Source organism: Triticum dicoccoides, chromosome 1A (genome assembly GCF_002162155.2).
Source record: "Triticum dicoccoides isolate Atlit2015 ecotype Zavitan chromosome 1A, WEW_v2.0, whole genome shotgun sequence".
Classification (NCBI taxonomy): domain Eukaryota; kingdom Viridiplantae; phylum Streptophyta; class Magnoliopsida; order Poales; family Poaceae; genus Triticum; species Triticum dicoccoides.
In genome coordinates, this window is record NC_041380.1 from 497,299,342 (window position 1) to 497,315,391 (window position 16,050).

Genomic DNA, 16,050 nt, shown 5'->3' on the forward strand with positions numbered 1-16,050 from the left:
TGTATTCACACATGTATTATGTTTTCGGTTAATACAATTCTAGCATGAATAGTAAACATCTATCATGATATAAGAAAATAAATAATAACTTTATTATTGCCTGTAGGGCATATTTCCTTCATGAATAACATGCCCATCAATATTATCAGACAAGAGATCTTTAACAATAGCAATATTAGGTTCTACTTTAACTTGCTCAGGAGGTGTATAAGTTCTAATATTGCTTTTACGAACAACAAGTTGAAGTTTTAGCATGATCCTTTATTCTAACAGGGAAAGGTGGTTTCTCAATATAAGAAGTAGGAACAATAGGATCATTATAAGTGACAGTCTTTTCTTCAACTTTAATAGGTGCAGCTACTTTTACTTCTATGGGAGGATGATATTTAAACCACTTCTCCTTAGGGAGATTAAGATAAGTAGCAAAAAATTCACAGAAAGAAGCTACTATCTCAGAGTCGAGTCCATATTTAGTGCTAAACTTACGGAAAATATCAGTGTCCATAAAAGATTTAACACAATCAAACTTAGGTGTCATACCTGACTCCTTACCTTCGTCGAGGTCCCAATCTTTAGAGTTGCGTTTAATTCAATCCAATAAATTCCATCTGAATTCAGTAGTCTTTATCATAAAAGAGCCAGCACAAGAAGTATCGAGCATGGTGCGATTGTTATCAGAAAGCCGAGCATATAGATTTTGAATAATCATTTCTCTTGAGAGCTCATGATTGGGGCATGAATATAACATTGATTTAAGCCTCCCCCAAGCTTGAGCGATGCTTTCTCCTTTGCGAGGCCAGAAATTATATATATAATTGCGATCACGATGAACAAGATGCATAGGGTAATACTTTTGATGAAATTCTAGCTTCAATCTTTTATAGTCCCATGATCTCATATCATCACATAGCCTATACCATATCAATGTGTCTCCCTTCAAAGATAAAGGGAAGACCTTCTTCTTAGCAACATCATCGGGTATACCTGCAAGCTTAAATAATCCACAAACTTCATCCACATATATTAAGTGCTCATCAGGATGTTTTGTTCCATCTCCTGTAAAAGGGTTAGCTAGCAGTTTTTCCATCATACCCGAAGGAATTTCAAAAGGAGTTTCATTTTCAATAGGTTCAGTAGGTTGAGGAGCAACTCTTTGCTCTACTGGAAGGGGTGAAGATACCCCAAACAAGCCCCTGAGAGAATTACTTTCCATAGTGACAAGTGACAATAAATTTCAGCACATTATATAAATTTTTTCCTTACCAAATTCCACCTACCAAAGGCGCTACACTCCCCGGCAACGGCGCCAGAAAAGAGTCTTGATGACCCACAAGTATAGGGGATCTATCGTAGTCCTTTTGATAAGTAAGAGTGTCGAACCCAAGTAGGAGCAGAAGGAAATGATAAGCGGTTTTCAGCAAGGTATTCTCTGCAAGTACTGAAATAAGTGGTAACAGATAGTTTTGTGATAAGATAGATTGTAACGAGCAACAAGTAACACAAGTAAATAAAGTGCAGCAAGGTGGCCCAATCCTTTTGTAGCAAAGGACAAGCCGGAACAAACTCTTATAATAGGAAAAGCGCTCCCGAGGACACATGGGAATATCGTCAAGCTAGTTTTCATCACGTTCATATGATTCGCGTTCGATACTTTGATATGTGGGTGGACCGGTGCTTGGGTGCTGTTCTTACTTGAACAAGCATCCCACTTATGATTAACCTCTATTGCAAGCATCCGCAACTACAACAAAAGTATTAAGGTAAACCTAACCATAGCATGAAACATGTGGATCCAAATCAGCCCCTTACGAAGCAACGCATAAACTAGGGTTTAAGCTTCTGTCACTCTAGCAACCCATCATCTACTTATTACTTCCCAATGCCTTCCTCTAGGCCCAAATAATGGTGAAGTGTTATGTAGTCGACGTTCACATAACACCACTAGAGGCTAGACAACATACATCTTATTAAAATATCAAACGAATACCAAATTCACATGACTACTCATAGCAAGACTTCTCCCTTGTCCTCAGGAACGAACGTAATTACTCACAAAGCATATCCATGTTCATAATCAGAGGGGTAATAATATGCATATAGGATCTGAACATATGATCTTCCACCAATTAAACCAACTAGCATCAACTACAAGGAGTAATCAACACTACTAGCAACCTACTAGCACCAATCCCGGACTTTGAGACAAGAATTGGATGAAAGAGATGAACTAGGGTTTGGAGATGAGATGGTGCTGGTGAAGATGTTGATGGAGATTGCCCTCTCCCGATGAGAGGAGCGTTGGTGATGATTTCCCCCTCCCGGAGGGAAGTATCCCCGGCAAAACATCTCTGTTGGAGCTCTAGATTGGATCCGCCAAGATTCCGCCTCGTGGCGGCGGAGTCTCATCCTGAAAAGTTGCTTCTTATTTTTTTTCTCATCGAAAGACCTCATATAGGAGAAGATGGACGTCGGAGAGCCACCAGGGGGCCCACGAGGTAGGGGCGCACCCTAGGGGAGCGCGCCCCCCACCCTCGTGAGCAGGGTGTGGGCCCCCTGGTCTTCATCTTTGGCGAGGATTTTTCTTTATTTATTTTAAGATGTTCCGTGGAGTTTCAAGACTTTTGGAGTTGCACAGAATAGGTCTCTAATATTTTCTCCTTTTCCAGCCCAAAATTCCAGCTGCCGGCATTCTCCCTCCTTATGTGAACCTTGTAAAATAAGAGAGAATAGCCATAAGTATTGTGACATAAAGTGAAATAACAGCCCATAATGCAATAAATATCGATATAAAAGCATGATGCAAAAATGGACGTATCAAGAGGTAGCAGCCGCTGCAGGCGCCTGCTTATAAAAGAAGATAGATAGATGTCATCAAGTGAGTCTTCCTGCGAACATAAAATTTATCCTTTGTCCGGTCCTTTCTTGCACTGAACAGTGTATCAGGGGCTACTATCTATACTATGACACTCTTCGAAACCTCATAAAACATACCTCAAAGCCTTTTATAAGGCTGATGCAGGCTTCATTCAGCCCACTCTCAGCAGACTGAATCTCCTTAATCACTGCACCGATCAGGGCACGGTGCTCGTCGACGATGGAGGCGCTCTTCAGCGCCGCCAACAAAACATCCGGCACCTCTGGTTGGACAGAGATTGCCGGTGGAACAGGCACGCCCCCTCCAGCCGAGGGAGGCCGCCTGCTTGATTCTGGAGCCGTATTGATCTCCGGAATTGCGTCCGGCTGGGAGCCAAATTCAAGATGGCTCCCGCCGTCGACTCCCATGGGAATCTTCTCCCCCATGTCTCCGGCCCCTGAAGTTTGACCTCTAGGTGCCGCTTTCACGATCTCTTCCCCCCCCCTCCTTGGCCGGGGTCCTTCTGGGACGAAGCCTCGGTGTCATTCACATATTTGGGGGAAGGGGCCTTCGGGGGCGTCCCGCTCTCCATAGCATCCAAGCTCAGCAAATCCCCGGATGAGGATCGTTCGGTGTGGGACCTCGCCAGACTACAAAAAATATAGCTCAGGTTAAAATATTATGCCATGATGAGTCTGGACGCATAAACGTGTTTGGATTTTATACTCACGAGTTCACCAGGGGTTGGGCCCTGGGATCCCACACCGGGCTGCTATCGGCGGCGATAGTGGACTCTTCCGGAAGAGGAGCGTTTCCCCTTTTAGGCGACTCGGACTCCAAGTGTATGGAGGCCGCCCTCTTCTTTCTTCCCCCCGCTGGGGATTCGTCTTCCTCCTCCTCGTCGTCCTCTTCGAAGGCAGAACGAACGTTGGAGCCTTCGGATATTGTGTATGAAGTGTCGCGGCGACGAAGGCCGCCCCGGGTCTTTTTGGCCTCCTTCTCGGCCTTCTTCTTCGGCGCCTTGTACGGCGCCGGGACCAGCATCTTCGTCAGAAGTGGGCCGGGCGGTTCTTCAGGCAACGGGGCCGGACAATGGATCCGCCCCGCCTTCTTTGTCCAGCCCTAGGGGAGTCAAGGAAAACACATTAAGCATTTCCCTTGGGTTATGCGGATAAAACGCATAAAAACTTACCGAGCTTGCAGGGCGGGACAGTTGGTACCCGCGGTCCTCGGCCGAGTCCGGCCATGATTTGCCGGACTTGAAAAGCACCTTCCAGATGTCTTTGTGCGAGGAGCCAAAGAGCTCTCGCCGGGTCTGGTGCTTGGTCGGATCGAATTCCCATAGATTGCAAGTCTGGTGCTGACAAGGCACGATCCGGCGAACTAACATCACCTGGACTACATTGACAAGTTCGACATTCTTGTCTTCCATATCTTTAATGCGCGTCTGGAGCACAGGCAGTTCGTCGGACGAAGACCAGTTCAAGCCCTTCTTGGGCCAGGACGTAAGCCGTAGAGGGGCTCCGGATCAGAACTCTGGAGCAGCGGCCCATTCCGTGCCGCGCGGCTCAGTGATGTAAAACCACTGCTGTTGCCACTCTTTGACGGAATCATTAAAAGTACCTGTTGGCCATGTGACGTTGGGCATCTTGCTCACCATAGCGCCCCTCCACTCGGCGTTCTCGCCACTCACCACCTTGGGCTTCACATTAAGGATCTTCAGCCATAAGCCGAAGTGTGGCGAGATGCGGAGAAAAGCCTCGCACACGACGATGAATGTCGAGATGTTGAGGAAGGAATTTGGGGATAGATCATGAAAATCGATCCTGTAATAATATATGATGCCGCGAATGAACGGGTGGAGGGGAACCCCTAGCCCGTGGACAAAATGAGGGAGGAATACAACCCTCTCTTGGGGTTCCGGAGTAGGAACGATCTGTCCCGCCGTCGGGAGACGGTGGCCAATTTTTTTGGCCCGATACCCGGCCTCCCGAAGCTTTTTGATATGCTTCTCCTAGACGGTAGAGGCCATCCACTTGCCTCCTGCTCCGGATCCGGACATTTTTGGAAGGCCTTTGTGGGCGGAGAAGACGAACGCTTGGGTGCTTGAGCTCAGGCGAAGGGGAATGGACCGGGAAGAAGAAAACGTGGGTGCGAAAGGGAGTCCTTATCCCCTTATAAAGGCAGCAGGGATTCTGCGCCTCCCCACTTGCCTGGTAAACTCGCTTATTCCCCAAGCGCCGTGATTGATGGCGCGGTTGGGTTACCCACACCCGTATTGATGAGAATCCCGTGATAAGGGGACACGATCTCTGTTTCGACAAGACGTGCCAAGAAAACCGCCTCGCAATATGTGTAGTAGCTGGTTGAGAAAAACGGTTCGAATAATGACCAGGCCATGGCGTGATGTCACTCTATGAAATTTGTCAGCAGATTAGATTTGTGGGATATTATACTCTCTACGGTGGTATGTGGAATTTGTTTTGCAGAGCCGGACACTATCCTTGTGTTCGAAATCTTCTATGGAGTATTCGGAAGAAGAACCCGCCTTGCAATGCCGAAGACAATCTGCGCGCCGGACTCATCATCATTGAAGCTTGGTTGAGGGGCTACTGAGGGAGTCCTAGATTAGGGGGTCCTCGGACGGCTGGACTATATCCTTTGGCCGGATTGTTGGACTATGAAGATACAAGATTGAAGACTTCGTCCCGTGTCCGGGTGGGACTATCCTTTGCGTGGAAGGCAAGCTTGGCAATTCAGATATGTAGATCTCCTCCCTTGTAACCGACTCTGTGTAACCCTAGTCCTCTCCGGTGTCTATATAAACCGGAGAGTTTAGTCCGTAGGACAACAACAATCATAATCATAGGGTAACTTCTAGGATTTAGCCTCTACGATCTCGTGGTAGATCAACTGTTGTAATACTCATATCATCAAGATCAATCAAGCAGGAAGTAGGATATTACCTTCATCAAGAGGGCCCGAACTTGGGTAAACATTGTGTCCCCCGCCTCCTGTTACCATCCGCCTTAGACGTACAGTTCGGGACCCCCTACCCGAGATCCGCCGGTTTTGACACCAACACCCTTCATCTCATAATATAAGATCGTTTTGCAAGCTATTGCAAGACGATCTTATATTATGGGACAAAGGAGACCAGATTCTACTACGTGGAGAAGTTCACGTCGTCATGTGTACCAGAGCTTCGATCAGCCATGGAATCAACTGTTCGCCTTCATTACAGGCCTACTATGTGTAGGGATTCACACAATCACGATGCTGCCAAGAGGACAACGAAACCTCCAACACAACTGAAATTTTGTCGACTTTCTTGATTTAAGAAAGGATGCTAGACAAAAAACATAAGAAAGGATGCTAGACAAAAAAGGTTTTGTGATGTCACCTCTATTACGCTGAGTTTGGTTTCATGGTTAGCATTGATTGACTGAACCATTTGGAAAATATGATTGGTGTCGGTTGACAATATTTCTGTTGTGTTGGAGGAGGGAGGTTTGGTGCCTAGGCTCACATGCACCTGATATGGGCAGTAAATTCAAAATAAAACTTGTTTCCTTAGGCACTGAAGATGTTCGAGTGTGCTAGGAGTGTGCAAATGTTTTGGGACAATGACATTTGAGTAGCTCTGGACAAAAAAAAGCCTCTTGGATATCAACGAAAAAAATAGGCATTTTGAAGGCCTGATTTTTTTTGTCTACTCTTTCAAATTTATTGTTCATGCGGGAGTAGATGAGCCTGAGCTCATCTATGAATTACGCCTTGTGTTGGCTGTCTCTAATTTTATCATACCTTTTCAACTACACCCTTTGTCTCATAATATAAGTTCGTTTTGCAAGCTTTTGCAAGACGATCTTATATTATAGGACAAAGGGGACATTTGCTATCTTAACAGTTTTCTTGGAAGAAAGATGCTTTTCCGCCATGAATTTCCGGATTCTACTACGTGGAGAAGTTCACGTCGTCACGTGTGCCAGAGCTTCGATCAGCCATGGAATTAGCTGCTTTGCTTCATTACGGGCCTACTGTGTGTAGGGATTCACACAATCACGATGCTGCCAAGAGAACAACGAATGTTCCGCGTATGGGGCTTGTCATTCTTTACAAAGAAGTAGTTCGGGAGAAACATGGTAATTAGCTGCGGATGTTACATTATTGTTCTTTTTACGAAAAGCAACCACCGTACATAGTCAATATCGAAACACCAAAACATTTTATATTTTGGAACGGAGGAAATATTATTTATTTATCTTCATTCTTGCGAAGAAGTCATCTGGGACAAACACGGTAGTTAGCGGCAGCCGTTACATGTTGGAACGGAGAATGGACGGAGGAGATCGCTTGATGCTCGTTGTCGGCACCGGATCCGCCTCGCGCTCCTCGGACGACGTGCTCTTTCGACCCACTCACGTACGCGTGCATGATTAAAAGCAGCGTACATGTCCGGATTCTATGACGAGAGACTGACTAGATTCTAGACGTACCCAAACGGCAATAGCCATGGAACATGATCGAAAAGCACGTAACAACTAGGTAAAGCACCTTGTTTATTTATCACCACATAGCCTTTCTTCCACGATGAATGGTAATAAGATCGATCCAGACAGACACGAACTCAGAATCGTCAGCCAGCCCGGCAGCTACACGAGGAGGTTGAGCAGAGGAGGGTCTGACGACGCGGCGGAACAGTCTCCTCGGTCGTCACCGCCGCGATGATCCTCCAGCGGCGGCGGGCAGTTCAAGTCCAGCGCCTCCTCCTCCTGCACGCGCGCCGCCTTTGCCCCGGCCTGCTCGTGCCAGCGCATGCTCCCGCCTGGCGCCTCCTCCTCCTCCACCCGCGCCTGTGCGTCGGCCTGCTTGTGCCCGGCCAGCGCCACCTCCTCCTCCAGAGGCGGCTGTGCGTCGGCCTCCTTGTGCCGGCGCATGTGCACTGCGCCCAGCGCCTCCTCCACGTGCGGCTGTGGCTCAACCTGCTTGTGGCGGCGCATGTGGCCGCCGAGCGCCTGGCCCATGGAGAACTCGAGCCCGCAGACGGCGCACTCGTGGTGCGGCCGAGGCTTGCGAGTAACCGGCCGCTGCTGGCGCGCCTGCAGCCGGGTGTGGCCCGTCCGGTGGCCGCCCAGCGCCTGGAACGTCGGGAACCGCCGGCTGCACGTCCGGCACACGAACGCGCCCCCGTCGCCGTCGCCGCCACCCCCGGCCGGCCGCCTGCGAGAGCCGGTCGCCGCCCGATCGTCTGCACCAGGCGTCGCAGGCGGCGTGAGCTGCTGCGCGTCGGCGCGCGCGCCCTCGGCCCCGGCGGCGGCCACGTCCCACCGCTGCAGCTTCATGGTGTCCCGCGGGAAGGGCTCCTCCCGGGCGATCTTTTTAACGTCGACGCTGGCTTCTCCTCTCCCTCTCTCTCGGTGGGTACGTGCGTGCGTGCGTGCCCGGCCCGCACAACCAGCACACACGCGCTGCCTTCCGATTAGCTAGGAGCAGCACGTACTACTGTGCTAAGTAGCGGACGAAAAGCGATCCGGGCGGGGGAAGTCGGCTGGGGAGATATGCGTCCGATTCCGACCGGACGACTGGGCGCCGCGCATGTAGGGGGTGGGATCTTTCGTGGCGGGCGGGGGCGATCGGCGTCGTCGGTTCGATCCTGGGGGTGGTGGAGACTGTGGCCCGGGCGAGCGAGCGAGCGACAAGGGGTCGCTGTCGCGCCACAGCGCGCCTGCTCGCGTGTCGAACGGCCCTTCGTCGCCGCAGGCCCGCGCACGTATGTAGGCGGGTGGTTTGGTGACGACGCCAGATATTAGCAAGCGTGTGCTGGGAGTGACTTTTCTTCGTTGCTTTCCCATGGGTTCCTTCACTTCGTTGAGACAGAGGAGCTAGCGCCGATCTAAACAGACGCGTGTTTTATTTGCTTTTTGTCCGTTTGGTCGGCTACCGGCTCGTCGTCCGTCTGTGTCGAATCGATGCACCCGACTGGCCGACCCAATTCTCATCCGGGCGAAATACAATTTGAACTTAAAAAAAGGCTCGCGGGAAAGTGTTGCCCATGCCATCTTGGTATTGCGTGAAGGGGTCGGCAGTGTCTCCATGCCCTTGAGCAAAGGTGTCGGTCGTGCCCTCGTGACCGGCCATGAAGGGGCCTCGGCCGTCTTGGCTTTGGGTCTCGTCAAGATCGAGGGTCGCGTCACCCACACCGCCTTCGAAGATGATATACTCTATGATGAAATAGTTGGCCGTCTCGTCGTCTGTGGCCGCATTTGTGTCGAACAGGTTGTGGGCGTCGGGATGCATGCTGTCGGGGATCTCCCGCGGTCATTTCCTCTGGCCCCCGGTGGACGATCCACCGGGCGCAGGTTGGCGTTGAGGTCGATGGCCATGGCAGTGCGCGTGGCCGGCGCAACCACGCTTACCTCCGGCGAACAGTCTCCCGAGAAAGGTGGAGAAATGGGAGGCTTGCGGGTGGGGATGAAAGCCGGGTGCCTACGGCGTGGCCAACGTGCATGGAGACTCTGGTAGCGGCAGACGAACAACTGGCGAGCCCGTGATGGCCTGGGATTACCCCTAGGTAGAGTGGGGCCTCCCTAGTGGCCGCAGCGACGAGGGCATTGTTCTGTGCAATGGCGGTCTAGTTGTGCGGCGGCGGCCGTGGCTGCCTCCCTGTCGGCCTGCACCTGCCGATGTTTGTCCGTTTGGGTCATCGTATTGGGCTTTACTTTTATGTCTGTTTCGACCCAAATGAACACGCGCGGACAATTTGGATCGGCGCATTGGAGTTGCTCTTAGCCGATGGTTAACGAACATACTAAAGCGTGACTGTCGCCTGAGGGTGTCGGACGGTGGTTGTTGGTGGCCAAGTCATGCTTGCTTGCTCGCTCGTGGAGAAGTGATGATAGGACCATGATGTTTGTGTGCTACCTCGGAAGTATGTGTGGTTATCTGCCATGTGTCAGGTCGGCCGACTGTGCCTCCGATGTTACCATGGAATATCATGTCCCATGACAGCTTGTGTGGACGTTTGTGGCGGTTTTAAACTGGATTTGCGCAATTAACCGGGTAATTCTCTTCGTACAATCAAAATACATTGATTGGGGCAACTGCCTCCGAGTTCAAAAAACAAGCGGAACAACCGAAGGCAAAGTAGTTGCATCAATCGAGGGTCATCTTCATATGCTGCCTGGTCACAACCGTCTACCTTCAGGCTGGCGAACAATACACAAAGATGTAAGTAGCACAGAAACCTTCATAGCTGCAAGGTGAATTTTGGCAAACTCTGGTATTGTTTCTTTGAAGCGAGAAGAAGGTGGCCTGTTAACCTCTGTATGTAAGCTTTGTACTGACACGACGAGTAACAGTAAAACAACGAGGAGATGAAGTGAACCAACCAAAATCGAGACGGTCACATTTCACAATCTTTGTCCACACAAATTTCGAGCACTCGTAAAACTGAACAATCATATAACGTCAACGAAAACGCGTAATTTTACACCCACAGATTCGGACATTTCTATTTTGACAATGAAATGAACACATTGGTCCAATCTCCAATGCCATCTTCGTCCACAAGAACAGGACACGTCACATAAGCAGAGATTTGGCAAAGTGCTCTCTTGCCGTTGTTAGGGCCTGAACTATAGTCTGCACACAGAAAACATTAACTTAGTTCAGTTAAAGCAACCCTTTCTACTAGGAGATAGCAACCAGTTTCATAAGTAGAAAATGATTATGTTGTCTGCAACCTACCTGCTCGGCGATTGATGTGGCACCCTCTGCTCCATGAGCTAGTACCTTTTCAGCTATCACACTTCCTTCTGTTTCTAGGACAACCCTGGGAAGCCATTCAAGAAAATAAGGTAAAACTTAAGCAAAGGAATAAGGAAATCTTGGAAGAGTAGTCATATATGGAAGCCTAAAACATGTAAATCAATGGTATTTAATACATAAATAACATTTCAAATGAGAAGTTTACTACTATTCCAGATCTTGGAAGGCATCTTTTTATTTATCAAATTTTGCCATTTGTGACCAAGGGCCATAGTTGAGTAATAAATAGCTTTGATTTATTATTAACTAATGGCATGTGCCTTTTCTTTTGTGCAGGTACCGATAAAATTCCTTATTCATGCCACCATTCCCAAAGACCGGTGTTATCATGAGCAGGCAGTTGAGCAAGGTCAAGTATTATAAAGAAGATGAAGAAATATAATTGAACAATAAAAAGTAGTAAGATTAGGACTTACCCTCCATCAACAATTTCATCAAGGCATAATAGGATTAGATCCAGATTTTCAAGAGCTGTTCTTTTGTCGACATTATTTCTGAAACCAATGAGATGGGAAACAAATCCGTATGCAATCAGATGTTAACGTAACAATATTATGTTATAAAATAAATAGGTAGAAAATCTGACTATATTGAGCACCTGAGAATAATGTCAATAGCATCAGCGAATCCCTGAAGAACTGATGCTAAAATAAGTTCATTGTCCTCGTCTCCTCCAGTAACAAAAAAATGCAGGTCTTGGATAAACTTATACACAACAATTTGACCATCAAACATTACAATCTCAGCTGTAAATGGGGAAAACAATAAATGGAACTTAATAGCTTGAATTACATGAGTAGTCTTCAAGTAAGAAACACATACAGATCAACAGAAAGTTTCAGACGGACACGTCTCCTGTTTAAGTAGAAAAATCAACTCAAGTAAAGTGCAATACTATCTGAAATCATCTTCCAATTGGTGAGTATGGTGGAAGTGCGAAGTGGCAACTTCAGCCAAAGATAACAAAATTTAAATTACTTTCCACAAGCCCTAATGAAGGATACTGGTTTCCATATAAGTATATAATAATATGAGAATGAACTTATGCGCTTTTTTGTTAGACAAACTTATTTTGTGGCCTTACGGAAATGTTTGCATGTTGCCTAATTTGCATCACAAACCCATGCCAAAATTTGGCGCCTATCATGTTAAGCACAAAATTTTCCGCCGAAAAAGAATTGCTAGCAGAACGAATGCTTGACATGTTTGTTTACGAACTTCCAGTGTTTTGGTAAAGGAAAAACTGGCCGCAATCAAAATTCATCTAGCGTGCAAGCGAGTGCAACCATAGAGGCACAAGGTTTGCTAACACACCCACCTAGTTCGAGAATCACTGCAACATCAATTACGGTCAGATGGTTAATACGTAATAAAGTTCGATTTGATGCATACTATTTTAAGGATATATGGCTTAGCAGGATGCTTCATTAGGTGTTAATTTGAGAGAGAGAAAAAGGATGAGTGCAAAACCTTATCAAAGAGAAGCATGAGAACGGAAGAGAAAGACATATAGATAATCATATATTGTTGTTCATATACTAACAAATTAACATAGTTTTCCATCCGAATACTCATAATTCACGAGGTAGTGATTAGCACCAAAGGAAGAACGATGGGAGATATGGTTAATTCAATTTTGAACCAAACTGTCAGTACAGAAGAAACCATAAGTTAATTATAAAGAGCCACCCTCTTTTAGGAGCATACGGAAAGTAGACAATTCGGTTAACAACAAATCAATGCGAGATATCAAACGCATGAATTTGCGGTTTCAGAAAGACAGCAAGCATTATGGACCAAAACATCGGAGTACTACAACCAGCACCGATCATCAGACATACAAAATCACCTTTCCTGTTGTTAAAAATAGAGGAAGGCAGAGTGCGGGTTACCCTCTGCTCCAGAACTTGCTTTCTGGGTCTTGACGAAGACCGACTTCTCGAAGGCCAGCTTCGCCGAGAGCACGGGCCAATCATCCGTGTAGTACTTGACGGCGACGCGCTTCCCCTCGGAGTCCAGCAACAGAATGTTCTTCACCGACGGGCAGGTCTCCTGCGCGAACACAGAACCAAGGATCAAACGAACAGCAACAGCAGATCCCGATTTGCGCCCGCGTGAAAACACTGCCTCCCAGCCCAGACTGAGAAGAAACACACGAGGGAGGATGAGCTGCGCCTCATCGGTAACCGAATCGTCGTCAAAGCTATCATACGATGCCGCCCATGGCGGGAGCCGGCCGCGGCGGATCGGGGCAAGCCGGGAAATCGACTGTACGGCGGGCGCAGAGCAAAGGAAGAGCGTAGGGGGTGGCAGTGCTGCTTACCATTGGGGGAAGCCGGACGGGTTCGCTGGGAGCGCGGGGGAGCGGGACGGCGGACGAGATCTCCGGCGGTTGCGCAGCGCGGACCGACGACGGAAACGGGACCCGGGGGGACAACGCAACGCACGGCACGAGTGAGCTGAACGAAACGAAGCACGAGTAGACTACACGCTCCTCGCTGGGCTTTTTACGGCTTCGGCCCGAAGCGTTGGCGTGCTTAGGGCCGGGCCGTAGTCAAATTTGAGAAACATTTTGACGATGTTTTGCGGAAAAAACAATTAAGAATAAAGCTATGGGAGGGAGTTATTGAGCACCGCTTAAGAAGAATGACAAGCCTGATCAAAATTCAGTTTGGTTTCATGTTTGGAAAGTCGACCATGAAAGTTATTTTCTTGGTACGACAACTTACGAAGAGATAAAGGGAGCAAAAGAAGAACTTGCATATGGTGTTCATTGACTTGAAGAAGGCCTATAATAAGATACTGCGGAATGTTATGTGGTGTGCCTTGGGGAAACACAAAGTCCCAGCAAAATACATTACCCTCATTAAGAATATGTACGATAATGCTGTAACAAGTGTTCAAACAAGTGATATCGACACTGATTTTTTTATAAAAAGAGGTTAACCCCGGCCTCTGCATCAAAGCGATGCATACGGCCATCTTATTAATAAGTAAATCATACCGACAAAGTCTCCAAATCTCAAATCATAAGATACAAAATGCTCGCACCGAGCCAAAAAGGAAAAGGCAGGATAACCACAACCGGTGGCATAAAAGAAAGATAGGACCTAAATTCCTATCCTATTACATGACCGCCATCCAAACCGGTTGAAGATATCCCGTGCTACCGTCTCCCAACGGATAAACCCAGTAATCAAATGCTCCCTAGTATCCATCGAAGTGAGTAGCGACCATACACGGATCAGGGTAGTGGCCCGAAAGATAACCTGCAAGAAATGAACATTTGTTGCTCTATTAAAAACCATATCATTCCTGCGATTTCATATAGTTCATAATAGTGCACAAACGCCTACACGAATGTGACTCGCTAATTCTTTGTCAACTCCGTTTAGCCACGTCACAAACAACGTGTTGATACTAGTAGGAGGAGTAATGTTAAACGTATATGTACCGAGCGCCATAAAACTTTGGCCAGTGGGCAGTCAGGAAAGAGGTGTTTGATAAATTCATCATTGTCACAGAAACTACATCTCGGAGACCCATTTCAGTTACGTTTGGCCAAGTTGTCCTTGGTGAGAATTACTTATTTATGGACAAATCACATAAACACTTTAATCCGTAAGGATACTTTGACCTTCCAAATGTAAACAGACCGAGGTACGGGTACAGTGATATCGACATTGATGACTTCTCGATTAAGATAAGACTCCATCAGGAGTCAGCTTTGAGCCCTTATCTTTCTGCCTTGATGATGGATGAGTTCACAAGGGATATACTATGACGCCCCGAGACTGTTGCGCCAGGTGTCTTCCAGTTATTTGCCGTCTTTGCCATGTCATTCGCTTGCGTGTTGCATCTTGCCATGTCATCACCCACATTGCATTTGCATGTTTTCAAAACTTGCATCCGTCCGGGTCTCCCGGTTCTTTCCGTTGTCCGTTCTAAGCCCAGACACACTTGCATGCGCCCGCGGCACGTCCGAAATATTATTTTATAACTGACCAAAAAATGTTCTCGGAATGGGTTGAAAGTTGGCATGCGGTCTTATTATAGTGTAGGTAGGCCGCCTGCCAAGTTTCATCGCATTCGGAGTTTGTTTGATGCCCCAACGGATAACTATAGCGGCAGTATAGCCGGTCTAACGTCGGACGTTTTCGGTCTCCGGAAACATTCGTCGGGTCTCTCTCTTCTCTTCTCTCAGCCCAAGGCTTTCCGCACAGCCCACTACCACTCACCGTCAGGCCCAACTTAACCTCTCTCGTCAGCCCGTAGCCCTCCTCACGCGCGCGTCCGAAAGCTGTCCCGGACCCGACCCGCGCAGTTGTCACTGTTGGATTCAGATCATCCCCTAACATCTATAAAACATCTTTGTTTTGTTAATTGGACTTCATAACCTATATTTTTCTCGACCGCCCGATAACGATCGGATGGACCGAATAGCCCCTAAACCTAATCCCACCACAATATATAATGGGAAACCCTAGAAATTAGGGATCATGTCCCATCCTTCCATCCAACAAATCCCTCACCCGCCGCCACCACTCTCTCCCTTGGGATCCTCCCATATCCCCTCCTCATCTCCTCCCACAGCCAACCACCATCCTCCCGTGCCTCCACCGCCCAACCACAGCAAAGCGCGTCTGGATCCTCTCCCTCTCGAGCACTTCCATGGAGCCAAGCTCCCATGCCTCCCATTCGTCCTTGCCCGTGCCCCTCGTCCTCTCTTCCCCCCTTTTTCTCTCTCTAACCTCTCTGTCTCTCTCACCCCGTTCAAGCAGGAGCGCCGCCGCCCTCGACCCGTCTCCGTCTGGCCGACAATGAGCAGTAGCTCGCCGGAGCTTAGCTCCACGTGCTCCTCCACCTCGCCTCGTCGTCCGGCAACCGGCAATGCCGCCGGCGACCATGTCCAGCCACCAGGGCGTCTCGCACCTCCCCGTGCTCTTTTCTCGCTCCTCTCTCCCTGACCTCACTCTCTCTCTCTCTCTCTCTCTCTCTCTCTCTCTCTCTCTCTCTCTCTCTCTCTCTCCTTTTCTCTTTCACAGACAGGAGCCCAACCTCGGCCTCCGCGTCGCAAAGCTCGCCGGAGGGCCAGCAGGCCGCTGCTCCTCTCCCTCGCTAGCCTCCCACGCCGGAGACCTCTATTTTGCGTCACTGCCGGCAAGCTCCCTCGGACTGGAGCAGCACTGGACCAGGAGGACCCCGTCGTCCTCCGGCTTCCCTGCAACACCCATTTCTTCCAGCTTGGACCCGGCGAGGCCCTCCTCCTCCCGCCAGTGCAGCGACGCCGTGCACGAGCACCATGAACGAAGCAGCTTCCCCGCCACCTACGCGGATAAGCTCCGCCGCCGTCCGGTCATCCTCGT

The 16,050-nt window shown here is 48.6% G+C and overlaps 1 protein-coding gene across 1 annotated transcript; it reads right to left on the bottom strand.

The window, feature by feature from the left end:
• Positions 1-10,231: 10,231 nt before the first annotated feature.
• Positions 10,232-13,151, bottom strand: LOC119282565 (coatomer subunit zeta-1). The gene is made up of 6 exons (XM_037562747.1): positions 13,008-13,151; positions 12,577-12,736; positions 11,283-11,430; positions 11,101-11,178; positions 10,604-10,688; positions 10,232-10,498 (listed from the first exon to the last, which is right to left on the bottom strand). Exons 1-6 carry the CDS (start codon positions 13,008-13,010, stop codon positions 10,439-10,441), a joined length of 534 nt encoding a protein of 177 aa, XP_037418644.1. The 5' UTR covers positions 13,011-13,151; the 3' UTR covers positions 10,232-10,438.
• Between the last annotated feature and the right edge of the window lie 2,899 nt (positions 13,152-16,050).